General features: G+C 37.6%; 1 protein-coding gene across 1 annotated transcript in view; it reads left to right on the forward strand.

Annotated features, from left to right (window-relative positions):
• Window positions 1-19,474, forward strand: part of Akap9 (A-kinase anchoring protein 9) — a 174,068-nt gene that overhangs the window by 78,819 nt on the left and 75,775 nt on the right. Inside the window, 6 exon segments of the mRNA XM_031380282.1 lie at window positions 3,472-3,816; window positions 5,261-5,464; window positions 6,476-6,616; window positions 7,101-7,204; window positions 10,254-10,459; window positions 17,849-18,078. Of these exon segments, the coding sequence (XP_031236142.1) occupies window positions 3,472-3,816; window positions 5,261-5,464; window positions 6,476-6,616; window positions 7,101-7,204; window positions 10,254-10,459; window positions 17,849-18,078 (1,230 nt within the window).

The following is a 19,474-nucleotide window of genomic DNA, read 5'->3' on the forward strand; positions in this document are numbered from 1 at the left end:
TAGTCATGACCTGTAATTAGAAAACATTTCAAAGCACAAACAGCTAGCAAATAGCTAACCAACCATCCCGTCTAGTGTGGGAATCTGGCTACTTGCTCTGTAGCTCAGCTGAACCCAGATCACCCAGAATCCGGTAGCTGGGGGACTCTAACATCCATATAAACCTTCATATTGCAGGCTACAGATTTGCTTTTAACCATGGCTCTAAAAGGTGATCCCACATATTCGTTTTGACTGTCCTGTTCTTGATGTATGTATGGGTAAGTAGTGAGATCATGAGACGGCTTGGTCTCCAAGCACCTTAGCCATCTGTGATGGTGAGCCCCAGCCCTGAAAATAGTGAGGACAAATCCTCCCACACCTGCTGCGTATGACTCAGAGCCCAGCTGTGTGTGACCAATGATAACACAGACAGTCTGCGTGGCTTTCTGCAACCTGGCTCTACCCAGCAGAAAGAAGGGCCTGGCCAGTGCTGAGGCCAGACTGCAGGCGTTGGGGTCCTGGGAGTTAGGCAGATTGATTGATACCGCCTAGGTGCTGAGGTACCTGTGGCAACTGGAAGCTGAAGATGTGCTGGACCCCAGCACATCTGTGTTGTGATTACACCTGCCTGCCCTGAGTTCTGAAGCTCAGTGTACTGGAATTCTGCGTGTCTACTTTATGGTTGAATTCTGTTGGTATTCTGACATGGAAGTGAGTTTTCTTCTTTAGGCACCCGATTCTGAATTGTAAATCACTTCTGTGCCCAAATGCTGACACATACTCCAACTATCCTCCACATCTGCCATGATGGAGCTTCGTTCGATGTGATGGCAGGCTCTGTGGTCCCATTGTGGTCCTAAATGATCTGGATCTATGTATAATAAACCCATTGTGCATATTTGTTCATGTGTTTCTGGGAGAAACAGCTTTGTGTCATCATCCATGTTCCCACCTTAAATTTTTGGAGTGCTTTTAACTCTTGAAAACAAAAAGCATCTTGTTTTGTATAAAAGACCCATCAGTTTTGGTTTTTGTTTTTCTAATGAATAAACCAAGTACTATCCACAAAAAAAAAAAAGAAAAAAAAGAATAGCTAATTCTAATACTCCTCAAACTATTGCATAAGATAGAAACAGAAGGAACACTGCTAAACTCATTCTATGAGACCACAGTCACCCTGCTCATAAACCACACAAAGACGCAGCAACAAAGACAACTTCAGGCTATTTTTGTTTATGAACATTGAAGCAAAAATACTTTTATACGAAATACACTCAAACCAAATCCAGGAACACATCAAAAACATCATCCATCAAGATCAAGGCTCAACTCAGGATCGCAAGGATGATTCAATATATGAATATCCATCAAAGTACAAACTGAAAGCAAAAAAATCACATGATTATCTCATCAGATGCTGAAAAAGCCTTTGATAAAATCCAACAACCCTTTATGTTAAAAGTATTAGGGAAAGCAGGGATTCAGGGTACATCTGTAAACATGATCAAGCAATATACCGCAAGGTAATATCCAACATCAAACTAAATGGAGAGAAGCTTAAAACATTTCTGCTAAAATCAGGCAAAAGACAAGGATACCCATGCTCTCCCTATCTATTTAATATAGTACTTGAACTTCTAGTCAAAGCAATAAGACAATTAAAGAAGATCAAGTGGAAAGAAAGAAGTCCAAGTATCACTATATACAGATGATATGATAGTATACATAAGTGATCCCAAAAATTCTACCAGAGAACTTCTATAGCTGACAAACACTTTCAGTAAAGCATCTGGATACAAAATTAACTCAAATAAATCAGTAGCCCTCCTTTATAAAAATGATGAATGGATGAAGAAAGAAACCAGGAAAACAACACCTTTTACAATAGCTACAAATAATATAACTCTAATCAAGCAAGTGAAAGATCTGTATGAAAAGAACAAGACCCCGAAGAAAGAAATTGTAGAAGATATCAGAAGATGGAAAGATCTCCCATGCTCATGAATCAGTAGGTTAATGTAGTGAAAATGGTCATCTTAACAAAGCAGTCTACGGATTTGGTGCAGTCCCCATCAGAATTCCTACACAACTTTTTATAGACCTTTAAAGAGGAATTCTCAACTTCATATGGAAAAACAAAAAGCCCAGCATAGCCAAAACAATCCTGAACAATAAAAGAACTTCGGGTTGCATCACCTTCCCTGTAGTAGTGATAAAAACTTCATGGATTGGTATAGAAACAGACAGGTTGATCAATGGAATCAAATTGTAGACACAGCAATATACCCACACACCTATGGACACATGATTTTTGATAGCGGAGCCAAAACGGTACAATGGAAAAATGAAAGCATCTTCAACAAATGGTGTTGCACTAACTGGGTGTCTACATGTAGAAGAATGAAAATAGATCCATACTTATCATCCTGAACAAAACTCATGTCCAAGTGGATTAAGGACGCCAACATAATACCAAATACTCTTAAGTCTCATAGAAGAGAAAGTGGGAAATAACCTTGAGCACATTGGAACAGGAGACAAGTTCCTGAACAGAACACCAGTGGCTCAGGCTCTATAGGCCAACAATTGATCAATAGGACCTCATGAAACTGCAAAGCTTTTGTAAAGCAAAGGTCACTGTCAATAGGACAGTTTGGCAGCTCACAGATTTGGAAAGGATCTTCACCAACCCTACATCTGACAGAGTTAACATACAAAATTTACAAAGAACTCAAGAAGTTAGACATCAACAACCCAAATAACCCAATAAAATATGATATATAGATCTAAATAGTTTTCAACAGAGGAATCTCTAATGGCCAAGAAAGCCTCTAAAGAAATACTCAAAGTCCTTAGTTGTCATAGAAATGTAAATCAAAACAACTCTGAGGTTTCATTTTACACGCACCAGTATGGCTAAGATAAAAAACTCAAGAGATAGCACATGCTGGCAAGAATGTGTAGCTAGGGGAACAGTCTTCAGTTGCTGGTGGGAGTGCAAACTTGTACAACCACTTTGGAAATAATTTTGGCGGTTTCTCAGAAAACTGGCAATAGTTCTTTCTGCTGTCTCTTTGATAGAAATCTTTGACCTCTGAGTGGAGGGATTTGATGGAGACATTCTGTTTAGGGCTGAGTGTTCCAATGTTTCTCATTCTTCCTGTAAGGTCATCTCTATTCATTCCCACCTGCTGCAGGAGGAAGCTTCTCTGGTGATGGCTGAGCAGGGCACTGATTATGAGTATAGCAGAATGTCTAGGAGTCATTTTATTGCTCCATGTTTTGTGTTTATGTATATGTTGTTGCTGTTGGTTTGTTGTTTTTTGAACAGTAGTGTTTGATTTTACTGCTACGTAGTCTCAGGTTCTTGGTCACCCATGTAGTGTTGGGTATGCATTGATGCCTGGCTTTTTAAAATGTATATTGTCTTAATAATTTCCTTGTTCAATTCCAACTGCTGTTTAAGCATTGTTTGTTTTATTGATTTAGGTCATCGTATCAATGAGTATAGCATTTGCTCAACAGACTGAACTCTCTAGATTATCTGAGGGGAAAGAAAACGCTATACAAGCACATGCTCTATATTCTCAAAACAAACACCATTTAAATGACATCACATCACAATGGCAAGTTGGTCTTCAGACTTTTGAAGCAACAGAGAAGAATTTTAAAGAAGAATTTAAACCACTTAGCACAGAGTTAGGAGAATATAGAAAAGCAGTTCCTTTGTCCAACCATGATGAGCTTGATGATATACTAAAGTCAGAAGAACATGGAGTGGCTATTTCAGAAGAGATATTTTCCAAAGATGAAACATTTATAGTAAGAAAATCTGTAAGTATGACTCCTGGGGTATTTTTTAAAAAGCAAAAAATTTGTAAAAACAAAAAATGGTTTCTTCAGTATGAATACATTTTCAAAAGTGTTGCTTAAGGCAGAAGGCAGTATCCATCAGGTCAGCTTGTTTATGATGACTCACATTGTAGCTTATTAATGATAGAGCACATCGTTAAAAAAAGCAACGTCTGTTTTCCTTACAGACATTGTTCATACCCATGAGGTGGTTCAGTGGGTCAGGTTCCTGTCCCCACAGCTGACATTCGGAGTTCACCCAGAGACTGAAGTGATGGATGGAGAGAATTGACTTCCTCTAGTTGTCCTCTCTCTCTCTCTCTCTCTTTCTCTCTCTCTCTCTCTCTCTCTCTCTCTGTCACACACACACACACACACACACACACACACACACACACACACACACACACGTGTACCCAGAGAGACGTGTGTACCCACATATGGACATTAATTAATTAAAGATGTAATAAAAGCATTGTATTGAATGTTTAAGCAATAAAATCTTAAAAGTTAACAACTGTTTTAACTTTATTTCAGTTAAAATTTATCCTGTGATTTGGCAAAGTCTATGACTGAAAGATTTGTTCAATACAAGAACATATAGGATACCACCACTTATTTAAAAGAGTAATTTAATGCATTTTACTCTCTGGGTCCTAATTCTCTTTTTCTTTATGTACTCACAAATAGAATTATTTCCTCAACAGTTAGCTGTCTTTAATGAATGGAAATAAATCCTACTTTTGCTAAAATCATTTGAATTCAAATGTATGATTCTATCTTACTCAGGAGGATAATCACATAAAGCTGCTGTCTCTAGGCATGCACAGCTGGGAGTGGGCACAGAAGTCTCTCTGGGTTCCAGCAGCTGAAATGGGAGAATGACTTAATTATTATGCTCAGAGAATCCATTAGTGAGTGCATTTGTTCTGAGTCAAAGAAAGTGATATATGATTCTCTCTTATGAAGAAATTCTCTGGAATGTTATGTAATTGTTGTATAATATAAATTTAATAAATAAAATTTCCTGTTTCCTAAGTACAATTTTAAGATTAAAAAAAAATCCTCATTTACCCCCACAAAATGTCAAAAACAATAATGGAATCATGGCTTCATTAAAAGTAGAGGGATTATTAAATATCTTTATTTTTCTCCTTTAGAATTATAGTTTAGCTAAACTTACTGAGAGATATTTACCCTCTGAAAAACAATATATTTTGTTAATTATCTTAATGTTTTGCAATTGTGCTTAAAAGAAATACCAGGTTGTTTTTTTTTTTTTTTTAATTTAGGCTTTATTTAATAATGAAAAAATTCAGGTGTCTTATGGGTATAATAGAATTGCATTCATATTCAATGAAAATATCAGTAGTGGCCAATTTTCACAATTCATGTGTGGTTGAACTTTTTGTTTTTACTGATAAAGGTGTCAAATATGGATACCTCTAGACAGCTCATCTTAAATGAACAGTTGGAAGATATGCGGCAAGAACTTGTACGACAATATGAAGAACATCAGCAAGCAACAGAAATGTTGAGGCAGGCCCACATGCAACAGATGGAGAGGCAACGAGAAGACCAGGAGCAGCTACAAGAGGAGATCAGGAGGCTCAATGTGCAGTTAACCCAGGTTGGCATGGAAAAGCCCTTCTCTCCCCAACTAAAATAACAGTAACTTTATGTAACTTTATAACCTTTTTAAAACTTAAAGTTTATTTTGCTGGATCTGAAAATGGTTACAGATATTACCACTAGAGACACCCCATCTGCAGTTTTAGAACCTGAGGGCACACTGGACCCAGATTCATAGTGTTCATCGTCATGACATCATGTATGTAGTTTCCCTTCTGGATTGCAGAGTAAGACGGGAATCATTGCACTGACACTTAGTAGCAGAGGATGCACAGCAGAGACCTCCTCAGCGTAGACTGCCTGTGCTGTGGTGCCTGCACATGTAGTTCGCTCAGCCCATAGGCAGGTTCACCTCTGAGAGCCTACCAGTGAAGCTCACAGGTTTACTCCCACTATCTTTAATCACCTTGTAAATCACAGTTGGAAATCTGGGGTAGCACGTTTCTTTTCATTGATTTGAAGAACGCAAATTTATATAACATTCTTAACCCTTTCTCAACTAAATTTACATTTCCTTTGGTTTTGGGAGCTATGTTCTTACCGGTTGCTATATAAAATATACCCACAAAATCATTGCAGAAAAGCTCATATGAAAACTCGAAATTTATTTTTGAAAATTAAACGGAAAAACAGAGGATTGTTGACTTGTATTCCTTCAGATATAAAATAATGGCAAATTTGGGGCTGAAGCACAAAATAGCGATCATCGGAGAATTGACTTTTGCTTTTCTGCATTGTATTTTGTGAATTCAGACTTCTGAATTTTCAATGCAAATTTGACATAAAAGTATTAATTAAACTGTACAAATCCCTAATCCATTTAATTAACTTTTTTCTAAAGTCTCAAATTTTGCATTGAATTTTGTATATGCCTTTTAACCCCTTGTAATCCGAATCACAGTTTGAAAATGGCCCATAGTCTCAAGGGGTTAAAAGAAATCGGCCGAATGTTTCTGTTTTCTTCTCCTATCACCAACAATATTCTCTCATGACCTTTTTTCTTATTTAGAAATCCTCCATAGATACTGAGCTCGTGGTTTCAGAGAGAGAAAGGGTTCTGTTAGAGGAGCTGGAAGCACTAAGGCAGCTGTCCTTAACTGGAAGAAAGGAGCTGTGTTGTGAGCTGCGCCACAGCAGTACGCAAACACAGGTAGTGTGGACTTTGGCTCACCCAGGAGCCGTGGCTACAATGCAGTAGGATTTGTTTGTCTTTCTCGTCGGTGTGTGATTACGTTTTCATAGGCACTGAGCTTAAGTGTTTGTGATTGCTCCCATGGAAGGTAGGTGAGTAGAAATGCCATGCATTCTGCTGGTAATTTGATTCTGGTGTTGCAGTAACAGCAACTGTTGCTCCACCATGCAGCAGCCTAACAGATTTTACTGTCACATTGTACAGCATGCATTCCTTTGAACCCATTCCATGTTTTTCATCTGTGTATCAGAATGTTTTATCTTTTCTTGATAATGCTAATCTCTTGATAACACGGAGTTAAACATTATTTCAAGCAGTGTCTACATCATGCTCAGAGGTTTCTGTTTCGTCTCGTACCACTCTAGAAGTGTGACTTGCCGTTTCTAGGATGACGGGTTTTCTCTTTGTTTTGTCCTCTCTGCCTTTGCACCAACTTACACAGGATGGGAATGACAGTCAAGAAGTTGAGGAGCAGACATTAAAAGAGAAGACATTGGAGAAAAAACCTGAAGATGCGCCTCTCGATACAGACCTGTCCAATGAAAGGTATAAAATGTGTACTTGTTCAGCACAGGGTTAAAAATGCTGCTTTCAATTCAGTAATTGTTGTCAGAGCTTTATCTTTACATTTGTACTTTGTTTTAAAAGTCGTACTATGGAATATGACAAAAAAAGATATTATAGGTATTGAAGGGAGGGTCTCTGAGAGGAGTTGTGGTACGAAAGGAAAACAAGAATGTGATTTAATTTTATTTACTTAAAATATGTTTTTAAATGTTAACAAATTCAGATAAATTGAAATCGTAACTTTTCTCATCATACTGCAATAAAACTTAAAAAAAAATCGTACTATGTATGACATCTGACCACATAGGTAATAGTATAAGAAGGAAAGACAATTTTTATCATTAATTAGACTAATTTTTAAAAATCTTTCGCATGCACTTCAGTTTTTAGTAGATGTTGATCTTGATTCTCTTTAGTTGTTATTGAATATTGACTTTTCTAAATTACCTTTATTTTTCATAATGCTATTTTATATTCTAAAATCATTTCTATTAGTGAGTTTTATGTCTTTATGTCTTGTTTTTTTCATTAACTCTAAGACATTCATTTGGTATTAGGTATTTTGAGAAAACTATGATAAATATTTCACATTTAATTTCTTTTTGCATTTGCTGTATAACACATAAGGACCTTTAATCCACATTCACATTTCATAGAAGAGTAAATTAGACACCAGATGGCAACAATACTGTTCCTTACTTTGATATCACAGAGATGAATATGAAAATGTTTAACATTATGAGAATAGATAGCCTATGTTAACTTAAAGACTGTTTAGAATGGTACAGAGTTTTAAATTTTATTTTGTTCAAATGAAAATAATTTTCTTGATTTAAAATTAGAAGTAGTATCTACTAACAATTTCTGTGACTGTCATCCTTCTGTGTCCTCTAATCATCTTCCTCAGCTCCTATGAAGGAATTTGGCCCCTAAGATTTTGGCTTCTCTTAGTGGATCATCACTATGGAACACAGTCAGTATGGAACTCAAACAAGAAAGACAGTGTTTGAAAATTAGACCTATCATGGCAATGTAGAATAATCTGTTTATTTATTTATTTATTTACTTGTTCATATAAAATGAACATTATAAAATAACATTTTCACTATTATATTTTATAAATCATATATTTAGTTTTTAGAATTTTTTATGGTGAGGTTGATAAAATAAGTATTCATTTTTGATTTTAACCATCATGCATTTTATCAGTTTTTTAAAGTAAAAAATATTTTTTTTATCATGGGATTTTACACTTGATCAAATCTTAAGTAAAAGTTAAGAAAATAAAACCCTGTACTTCTGTTATTTGGTCTTATTTTTAATACTCTAAATTATGTAAGTAGATAACTTGATCTGGATACAAAAATAGAAGCCTGTCTTTTGCTTGACAACTACTAAAGGAAAACAACTCCACTTATTACCTGGTCCTAAAATAGATCATGTGCCTGGGAAGCCGACAGCTGTTATCTTGCGTTTTAGTAATATTCTCCTACAGTGTAAAGTTGAGAGATAAAGCTCTCTTAAGCCAAGGAACCTGCACCACAGAAGCCTGTCCTTTGTCTATATTTATTAAGTATAAATTTAGCTGATATACTACTTCTGGTGTATTAAGCAATTAAGATTTATGAGATAATCACTATTTATGACAATACATTTTTGACACAATTTTAAAGGGCTCATGTTACAGTAAAAATAAACCAGATGAAAACACTTGATTCAGGACAATCCTCATTTTTTTTTCTTGTTTTAAAAATCTGTAGGTTTACAAGTAAGATGGAGGGTAGAAGGAAATCTAGGCAGTGACAGTTTTAGTGATCAGGCCTGCAGAGCTGACTCAGTGGTTAATAGTTTTGCAAAGGACCTGGGTTCCCAGAGCCCACCATTAGAAGCTCCCGGCAGCCTGTGCCTGTTAGAAGTCTCAAGGGATCCAGTGTCGTCTTCTGGAGAGCTCCTGCACATGTGTGGCATACACAGACTCACTCAGGCACATTCCTGTACACATAAATAATAAGTAGATACATTTATTGTAGTTGTAATGATTCTGCCTGAATGCCAAGATATTTCAGAGAAGAGTTAGCCAGTCACCTCATTTAAAGGAAATAAGTAAATAAGTGAATAAATAGATGACTCTTATGGAAAGACATTATTTCTGTTTAGTTGAAAAATTTTCTCTCTCCAGTTGACTGAAATGAGTGACATGTGTGAAACTAGTTAGGTCTAGTTTTGTGTCTAAAGTAAATAAAAAATTGTAAAGGCCTGTGACACTTGCTTTCACATTATCAGACTGAAATGTTACTGTTGGTCTTTTAAGACAGAACTCTACCTATTTGACCTGTTTAAATCTCGGCATCGCATTTGTTGTTAGAAGTTATAAAAATAATACCACATTTTTATTGTGGACTTTTAGAACATACTTTAAAGTATGTTGTTTGACTCATGAAAGGATGAAATACATATGTGTATGGGTAACTATATTACCAACTCAGTACTTGATGCATGATTGAATCTTTCCACACTCTAACTTTTTTTTAAAAATGTAATCATTAACCAAGAACCTTAGTGACTTGATTTCTTTTGGGTCAATAAAATGCATGCTTACAAAATTGTAAGCTATATAGACCTGTTAGAAGAACACAAGCACTCTATAGTTTAGTTTAAAAATAACTACAAAACTAGAAGTTTTTCATTGTGGTATGATTATAGATTATTTTAATAGGATCAAACGTTTTCCAGTTATAACACAGTCATTTCTCTCTTTTTTCTCCCCTTCCTCCTCCTCTTCCCCTCTTCCTCCTCCTCTTCTTTGAGATGGGGTTCTCTGTATAGCCTTGGCTGTTCTGGAACTCGCTCTGTAAACCAAACTGGTTCAAACTTTGCCTTCCCCTTCCTGCCTGCCTCTGCCTCCTGAATGCTGGGATTAAAAGTGCACCACCACCACCTGCCTCTATGAAACAGAATGACATAATAGCAGTGTGTTTTGTTTAGTTTTTAATTAAACATTTTAACAAATGATTCCTTTTCTGTACAGGTATGCTCTCAAAAAAGCTAATAATAGACTTTTGAAGATCTTGTTAGACGTTGTCAAGACAACATCAGCTGCTGAAGAAACAATTGGCCGCCATGTTCTTGGGATTCTGGACCGATCTAGTAAAAGTCAGCCAGCTACCAGCCTGCTTTGGCGATCCGAAGCAGAGGCATCCGCCACAACTTGCATACCAGAAGAATGTGTAAGAGGTAATGGTTCTGTATGCTTTTGAAATAATCCACACCTTCAACATGGGCTCAGTTCAGGGCACTCCCAGGATATAGAAATGTACGGAAGGGAAAATATTGAACTTTTGGACTGCCATGCACAGTGTCACACATATTCACGGACGGTTACACACAAAGACCTTAAAGCTGCTTTTCTCAGCCACCATTATTGAATAGCATTTGCAGATGGGTGCCTCAGGGCTGTCATCATCTGTGCCCAGGGTTACTACCCTGCCTGTTTTCCTTCTCTACTGATAAAGAATAATTCCGTGTCACTACTCAGGATTTACATCCATGTGCAAACTAAAAAAGGTTAAAGTGAAGAGATTTTAGGACTCTAGCCCCACTTGGAAAGGTTAACAAGTCTCTGTAAAACCTGTTTGTTTTATCTTTGGACTGTCCCTGATAGGTTCTTCCTGCTTTTTTAAAGTATGATGTTTAGCAGAACGTGTCTTGTCTGCATTTGGGACTTAGTTTGGGCTTTCACTTTGCTGAGAGGGTCTGAAATCCTGGGTGAGGAGGTTAATCTAGTTGGCTTCCAGGCTCCCTGAGTAGAGGCAGTTCTTCCAAGTGCTGCCTTGTAACTGTGGAGAGCATTCAGCTTGCTGAGCTTCCTGTGGAGAAATGAGAAGAAAATAGCCAATTATAGATGGTTTGCTTAATTACAGGTTGGCTAGCAGTGTGTTTCTTATCTCAAAAGAAAGCTCGATTTAAAATTTTAAACAAACTGAACTTAAAAACACCTCAGTTGAGTTTAAAGATAATCTCTAAAATGCTTTTAGTAAAATAAGAACTGAAATAATAACAATTTTTTTCTTTTCAAATTCAGTCTTTTTACACTTGGTCGATTGACTTTTCAGATCAGCTTTCCTGCACAAACTGTGGACAAAGGGTGTTTGCTGTGTGTGGATCTTAATGTATAGAGAACAAGATCACATTAAAACATGTGAAAGTGTTTACTCAAACAGAAATAAAAACAATGAGCTGGTTTTCTTAACCATCTAGGGAGCAGTTTTACTGTTCTTCCAGTAAAGCTGATACCATGCTGACTTGTACAGTCAGAAACGCTCTGAGGAAACGGCCTGTAAACTGCAGACCCTCTCTGGGTCAGCTGTTGTCATTGATGCTACAGTCCTCCTCAAGCAGCAGCAAGCTCACTTTCCAAGCAGTGTGGTGGAAGTCACACAGAGACAAGTTGGCAGTTCGCTCAGCACAGAAGGCTATGCTGGCATTTACTGACTTTGAGAAGGCAGACCTGAAAGGACATCTGGTCCATAAGTTTCCTCTCTTTTTAAAGTACATTGAAAATTGTCAGTGTAGAAGTGTGTCTGTGTGTGTTAAAGAAACCTCGCAGTCATTTCTTATTGACAAGTTCCCCAGCTGAGGTCTACAGCATGCCCTGAGCATTTGGAAGCTTACTGAACATTGTACTGCTCCTGCTCTGTGGTAATTCTGCCTACTAGTAACAGGAAGCCCTGGGATTCCCATGAGGCAAGATCGGAACATAACTGATATTTTGCTTTAAAACGTTTTACATATGACTTAACATAAGTCCACAGAATATTATTTACCTGGTGGCCAGTTTTAAAAAAATAATGTTACAGTGCGAGAGGGAAAGTCAAATATACAAATAGACAAGTATGGTGTTATTTCAAAGATTATTTTGCTAGCATTAGCATCACTGTGTGTATGCTCTCCAGCTAACATTTTATGTTTTTATGATTAACAGTATTGTTGGTCTTGCTAATAAATTGATATGGCCATCAGTATCATCAAGGAACACTCACTGATCCAGTTTTCATTTTTAAGTATATATTGAATTTATGATTTTAAAATGTTGAATTTGTCATAAACCCCAATAACATATAGAGTATTAGTAATATGCTCTGTATGTTAGAATTCACCCTGACATTTCTTCATATTTTTGGATGGAAGCATTAATGTCTCATTTGATATAATAACAATTAAGTTTTGATATGTTTACAGAATGGCTTTTACTCTTTGGTTTTATATATGGCCTTTTTTCTTGTAGCTACATGTGTGGCATATTTTCAGTCTTCAAGTCTGAACTTGTTTAGATTTTAAACAGCTTTGGACTTGCTAACACTTGAAAAAATAAATAATTGACTCATTAATATTTGTTTCCTTGCGAGAATAATCTAGCTATGAACCCGAAAGCCAGGGCTAAGCTCGTGTGGACTCACTTGAGTCTGAGGGAGTGGTCTATCACCTGACACAATGGTTCCAGGACTGTGTTGTAAGTTTCCGGTTCCCTTGAGATGCCTTAGAGGATGGTTCCCTCTCTATTGGGAAGCCGTGGAGGAACGCCTGTCTTGCATGGCTTCCTTGTGCTACAGTGCTGTGCTGTAGGTCAGTAGTGGCTCACTGATAACTGAGAAGACACTGGTTCTTTGCAGACTCCCCCTGGTGGTGAGGACGTTCAGTACTAACACATCCGTCTCCTTCCTTCCTCCTGTTGGGAGATGGTTCTGCTTTGTGTACCAGACTAGCCTTGGACGCAATGTGCGGCCCAGACAAGAGAATTTAGGCAAGGTGTCCTCTATGCCTAGACTACTGTATAAAGGAGACTCTGCCTAACACCGAAAACCAGACCATGGAATAGAAGCTCTTAGGCGTGTTGCGTCTTTATCTTTTGGAGGACACTTTAGTACCTAGTTTTTTGAATTAGCCATTGCAGAAACACAGGTATCCCATGGCTTTTGCACTGTGCTTTGTGTGTGGGCTTTGCGCCCACGTGTGTACAGTGTCTTCAGTCTTCTGTTCTTCAGTTGCTCCCTTGTACACGAGTTACGTGCAGACTCCATACTGTCTAAGGTTGTGTTTTGTTTTCTTAAGTGTTGGTTGTTCTCAGCTTTGCCCTCCAGAGTAAAAGTCAGTGCACTGGAAGAGAGTTGCCTAATTCAGGTATTCTTACCAACAAGTGTGTCAACTTAAGTATTTCAGCTCTCACATTAGCAAACGCCTTAAAAGTTACAGGCCCAAGCATACAACACGGCCTGCGGGCATACCGTGACCACAGCGTAGTCTGTTTCTTTACGATTGCTCTCAGTGGGAATCACCTGAAGCCCACATGCATCTGCCTGCCTCGACTTTGCCTTTGCATTTCGTTGTGTCCAACTTGAGTCCTTTCCCCTTTGAGTTTCATGCCTTCATCCTTGCCACATCATAGTTCATCACGCCTCACTGGGTAATTGAAATACACTTTTAACCAGTCTATTATTTTTTTAATGTATTCTTAAAATTTGTTTCTGGTGCTTAGATTTGCTCTTATCTTTCAATTTAAAATATGATTAACCTTTTCCAATCTTTAGCAAAACTCCCAAAGTTCCAACAAAATCTAAGACAGTTAACAATTTAGATCCAGCATACTTTCCAGTTCGCTTCTTTTAAATGTTCGCCTGCTTCACCCGAATTTCTCCATATATTTCTGTTAGTGTTTCCACCATATCAGACTGTTCTCTTTACCTCAGCTTTATCACATTCTTCAAACCCATGAAAGACATAATGTCACTAGAATGCATTCAGTTCCTCAGATAATGGCATCACCTAAGTGTTTTTGTTTCCTAAGCAACAAGTAATAGCTCTTGCTCCCATAGCTTCTACAAAATTATTGTCTATTTCCTAGACTTCTTCATTTGATTTTACAATTGCTACAGTATGTATTGTACAATACCATCTGGAATACTTTATATACCATTTTGAATTCCAAGATCATCTTGAACTATAACACCTTTGAAGTATTTGTCCTATTGTCATGACATTTGCTTTTAAATACATGTTATAATATAAAGAAATACTAGTATAGTAGTTGTGCTTTTTTGTCGTGTGGAGAATAAAATACAAATTAAAAATTATATGAGCTGCTGTGCCAGTGATTAGAATTAAATAAAGTTTTGTCTAATAGCAAATATTTGAGGCCTGGAAAGATGGTTTGGCTGTTAGAGCTCTTGCTGGGTCCTGCAGACGACCCAGTTTTGGTTCCCAGCATCTACACCAATGGTCAACTTTGTATAGGCACACACATGATACACATACAATGCAAGCACACAGTCATATGTATACAGCCATTTAAAGAAAACTGCAAATGTTTAAAATTGTGCCCTAGAACACACTTTCATATTGTGCCAGCAATGACCTTGCTTAGTAGAGGTGATTAGTGGAACTGGTTAGAAAAGCTGCATCTGATTTTATGGCTCTAGCATGCCATCCTGGGTGAGTGTGCTAGTAGGTGTCAGTGATAAGTACTTATGCCTTGGTGTTAGAGCAGCAAGGTTTTAGAGTAGCAGTTCTTAACCTGTGGGTCGTGACGCCTTTGGGAGGACCCTTTCACAAGGGTCATATATCAAATATTCTGCATATCAGATATTTATAGTATGAGTAATAATAGTGGCAAAATTACAGCTATGGAGTAGCAATGAAAATAATCTCATGGCCGGGAGTCACCGTATCATGAGGAATTATTAAAGGACTGTAGCATTATGAAAGTTGAGAACCACTGCTTTATAGGAAGTGAAGTTTATCTTGTCTCAGTTAGCTTACTTGTCAGGAGCCATAACAGGACAAGCTATTAACTAGCAGGTGATCACCCTGAAATGCCTGCTTCAGATTACTATATAATCTGCCACAGGTGTGCCCTCATTAAGCAAGGCTGTGAGGGACTCATTTTAGAAAAGATTCCTGCTATTAATATGCTTTTCCTGTTATTATTAAACATATATAACAATCACTAAGTGGTAGCACACCTCTTTGGAGCAGATCTCTGCAGATTCATGAAGTTGTACTGTCTTACAGTGATGCTATATAGACAAGTGGGTGACTTAAGCCTTTATTATGATCCTGTATGTATTCCTAAAATTATATTAGTGATTATTAAGCTCTTTTATAATGGGCCTGCTATTAGGTCCTTTTCTGATAGTCAAGATTGCGATGAGAACTCTGCCAGTCTCTCAAGTGTCAGCAGTTAATTGCTCTTAGATGGTAACCGGAAATTGCTCTTAGATGGTAACCGGACTTTCTCCTACACAGAGCACATTCCAAGAAGTTGTAAAACAATTAACCAAAAGTCATAATAGGGAGACTAACGATTTATTATAGGTGCTTGGACAAAAGATAAAATATTGACTGGGCTTATCTATACAAAACTTTACTTATGGTCTTAAACCTTCAGTGAACCTGTGGTCTGAGACAGGTGATGGATGTTTAGCTAGATAATTACTCCTAATGGATATGCATGTAAACATTCGCTATTCTAAACTATGTCAATTTATGATTTGATTTTCTATGTGAACTTTTGATGAGCTTTTTAACATGTGATCATGTCTACTGAAACATGTTTAAGGGCTGAGGACAAAGAGAAGAGAAGAACTGAGGGACTGAGCTGAGAGAGGAACTGAGCTGAGGAGACGTTTTTAGACAGAACACCTTTTAGATTAGAAGGAGAATACAGAGTGGAATAACTTAGAAACTATAGGTAACATAAAATACTAAGAGAGCAGTGTATGGAATGCAGAGAGAAAGAGGAATAAAGAAGATGATGCAGAGAGCAGAAGGAGCAGCCGGGCTTTTCCTTACCATGGGACAGAGCAGGTCCCATGGTAAGGACAAGGCAGGCTTAGTGTTATTAAAAGAAACAAAGCTTTTTTCTTACAAATATGGGTTTAATTCATTTAACGTTAAAAGGGTAGAAGCCATTTCTTTCTCTATGTAATAAAGATAGGAGCTCCATTTTTCTTCCAGAATGAGTGAGTTCTTTCTGCACCAGTGCTTGGTCTTTTGCTCCATATGCATATGTATGTATGGATGTGTGTGTTAGTATGTAATTGTGAGAATGTATGCATGTGTGTGTGTGTAAGTAATTATGAGAATGCGTGCAAGTTGGGCTCAGCTGGGTATGAGTGGATATGTATAAATGAAAAAATAAGCATGAGTCTGCATATGAATTTATGTGAGATTATGCATATTTGCTTATGTAAAAGTTTTTCCTTCTGTGAGTGTTATTCTCTTCTCTTGGTATAATAGAAGTTTATTGCTCTAAATTTCCCCGTAGCCCAACAAGCAAGAGGCATCTGGACAATAGGAAGAAGGTTCTAGCAGTCAATCCTTTACTTAATCTCCTGCTGCTTTAGGATGAGGTGCTAAGTGCCAGAAACTGCAGTTTCTGGCCTCAGAGGATCACAGAAGGCAGGTCAGCTACAATAGCATAGTAACTTAGACTTAGATAAGTAAACCTTTTATTATTACAGCAATCCTAAATTTCTTGTAAGACAAAGTCTTAGCCTCCGCCTAAGTTCTTCCCTGTCTGCTGTCTCAAGAAGAACCAACAAGAAAGAAGAAACACCCAGTCGGAGCTGCCCCACCCCCACCCCGGCACTTACTGATCCTTATATAAAAAAATAATATTATGTCTGTGAATAATATATTAGTCTATATTTTTCCCCATCATACCACTGCAAATGTAGCACATAACGAAATTTTCTTAATGCATTTCAGTGTGCCACCAAATCAAATCAAACCAGTCACTTCTGAATAGGCTCAAGAGTCAGAAGGTCCAGTCTTTGATGAATATATCCTCCTGCTCTCTTCTTTAGTGTACCTGGAGTGTTTCACGGCATCATCAGATGGGTGTGGGGCGATGGTTGTGGGTGGTGTGTGCTCAGTCATGTGTTTCTATGGAAGCTAGAAATCTCAATAGGGAGTGTTTCCTCAGTCACTCTCCACCTTACTCTTGGAGATGAGGTCTCTCACTGAACCTGTAGTTTCACCATTTTGGCTAGATTGGCTATCCAGCAAACCCCCAGGTCCTCCAGTCTCTATACCTCTGTCGCTTCCCCAGCTAGGTATGGCAGCGCTCATGTGTTCCTGTGGCAAGCACTTGACCTCCCCAGTTCCCCTTCATCTTTGTCATCTTTGGTTACGCATTTGCCTTATTACACGGGGAACCAGATCTTGTTACTTAGGAATCATCTTCCCGTTCCAAACACTACTTGACACTCTTTGCTTAGATAGCTATTCCATGCTGTCTTGTGTTCTATTAGACTGTGAGTGTGGCTCAGTACATGGTATATATACTAAAGCTCCAGAGTTGATCCCTTGCACTAAAACAAATTTTTTTTTCATCAGAGAAAAGATTCTGAGTAACCCAAGTGTTAGTTTCTGTAAGCACTGCCCTCTTGTATCTGTCTGTCTTGCTATCCAATACTCTTGCTTTGCATGTTCACTCTGTTAAGAAGTTGTTATTTAAGTATCTTGGAATTGTGATGATTCAAGTTTTAGTTTGATTTGGTATCTTCAGTTACTTGATGTTGCAACTTTAAATGATTAATTTATGCCTTTAACTTACTACTCTTCTAGCTGTGGATAAGTCCGCACCCTCTTATCCTGGAAGTGCCATAGCAACACATGACAGCATTTGGTCCAAAGTCACTGAGGAAGGAGCTGAGCTGTCACAGCGGCTCGTGAGGAGTGGTTTTGCTGGGCCTGTAATAGATCCTGAAAATGAAGAACTTATGCTGAACATCAGCTCTCGACTTCAAGCAGCAGTTGAAAAACTCCTAGAAGCCATAAGTGAAACCAGCAGTCAGGTAACCTTTTATTTTGGAGTAGTCTTTGCGGAGTTTAATGCAGACTTTCTGCTAAACCATGGATGACTTATTGGCTTTCTCTACTATCCCACAGAAATTTGGCCAGGCTTCCTTTTAATAACTGGTTGTGTTCAAGTTGGGTCTAGCAAAGCAGTCCTGTAATTCCTTCTATTTGGCAGGCCTGGGCATCTTAATGTGACCCTGCCTTTAAAAAACTGTGTGAAAAAAGGTTCAGGAAAATAACTCAGAAGTCAAATGCTTACAGGGCTTGTGCGAATAGACTCTCCAGTCCTGAAACATAAAAATACAAGCACACAAATAAATGCCAGACACTGTTACCATTATGCTTTTCAGCTGGTAAAGGGTGATACGTTCTGTTAATGTAGTCTTTCAGTTCTAAAATTCATGCTTACTTTAATAGTCAGGTTATCTCGACTATTGTATGTTGGTTTTCTTTTTATATCAAAGAGATTTTAACTCTACCATTATATGAAATGTTCTGTAAATTCTGTACATTCATATTTATTGACTTTTAGAACATCTTTACTTTCTTTATTTCTTGCTTTGCCCCAGTGGTTGTTCAATAGAGAGTTTCCATGTTTCGTTTTCATGAGTTTGTTGGCTTTCTGTTGCTGTAATCTAGCTTCAATCTATGGTGGTCTGTTAGGAAGAAGGGATTATTTTAATCTTTTTATATTTGTTGAGACTAGCATTACAACCGAGTATATGGTCAATTTTGGAGAAAGTTCTGGAGGTGTTGTAAAGAAGGTATTTTCTTTTCTGTTTGGGTGAAAGGCTGTAGCCATATCTGTTCTGTAGATTTGGGCCATAATATCTGTTAGCTCCATTATTTCTGTTTAGTTTTTTTTCCTTGATGACATGTCTATTGGTGACAGTGGAGTATTGAAGTCCCCCACTGTTAATGTGTGAGGTTCAGTGTATCATTTAAGCTTTAATAATGTTTCTTTTACAAATATGGTTGCCCTTGTATTTGGGGTATAGATGTTCAGAATGTAGATGGCATCTTAATGGATTTTTCCTTTGATGGGTATGAAATGTCCTTCTTCATCTCTTTTTATTAAGTTAGGGTGAAAGTCTATTTTGTTAGATATTAAAGTGGGCACACCACCTTGCTTCTTGGCTCTATGTCTTTGGAAAGTCTCTTTTCCAACACTTTACTTTGAGATAATGTCTTTCTTTGATGTTGGGGTGTGTTTCTTATTTGCAGCAGGATAATGGATCCTGTTTTCACATCCATTCTGTTAGCCTGTGTCTTTTTATTGAGTAATTTATGTTATTGATATCATGAGATATCATTGACCAATGATTGTTAATTCCTATTTTATGGTTGTTGTTGTTGGTGTTGTTGTTGTTGTTGTTGTTGTTGTTGTTGGTG

This window comes from Mastomys coucha, unplaced genomic scaffold (genome assembly GCF_008632895.1).
Source record: "Mastomys coucha isolate ucsf_1 unplaced genomic scaffold, UCSF_Mcou_1 pScaffold19, whole genome shotgun sequence".
Classification (NCBI taxonomy): Eukaryota; Metazoa; Chordata; class Mammalia; order Rodentia; family Muridae; genus Mastomys; species Mastomys coucha.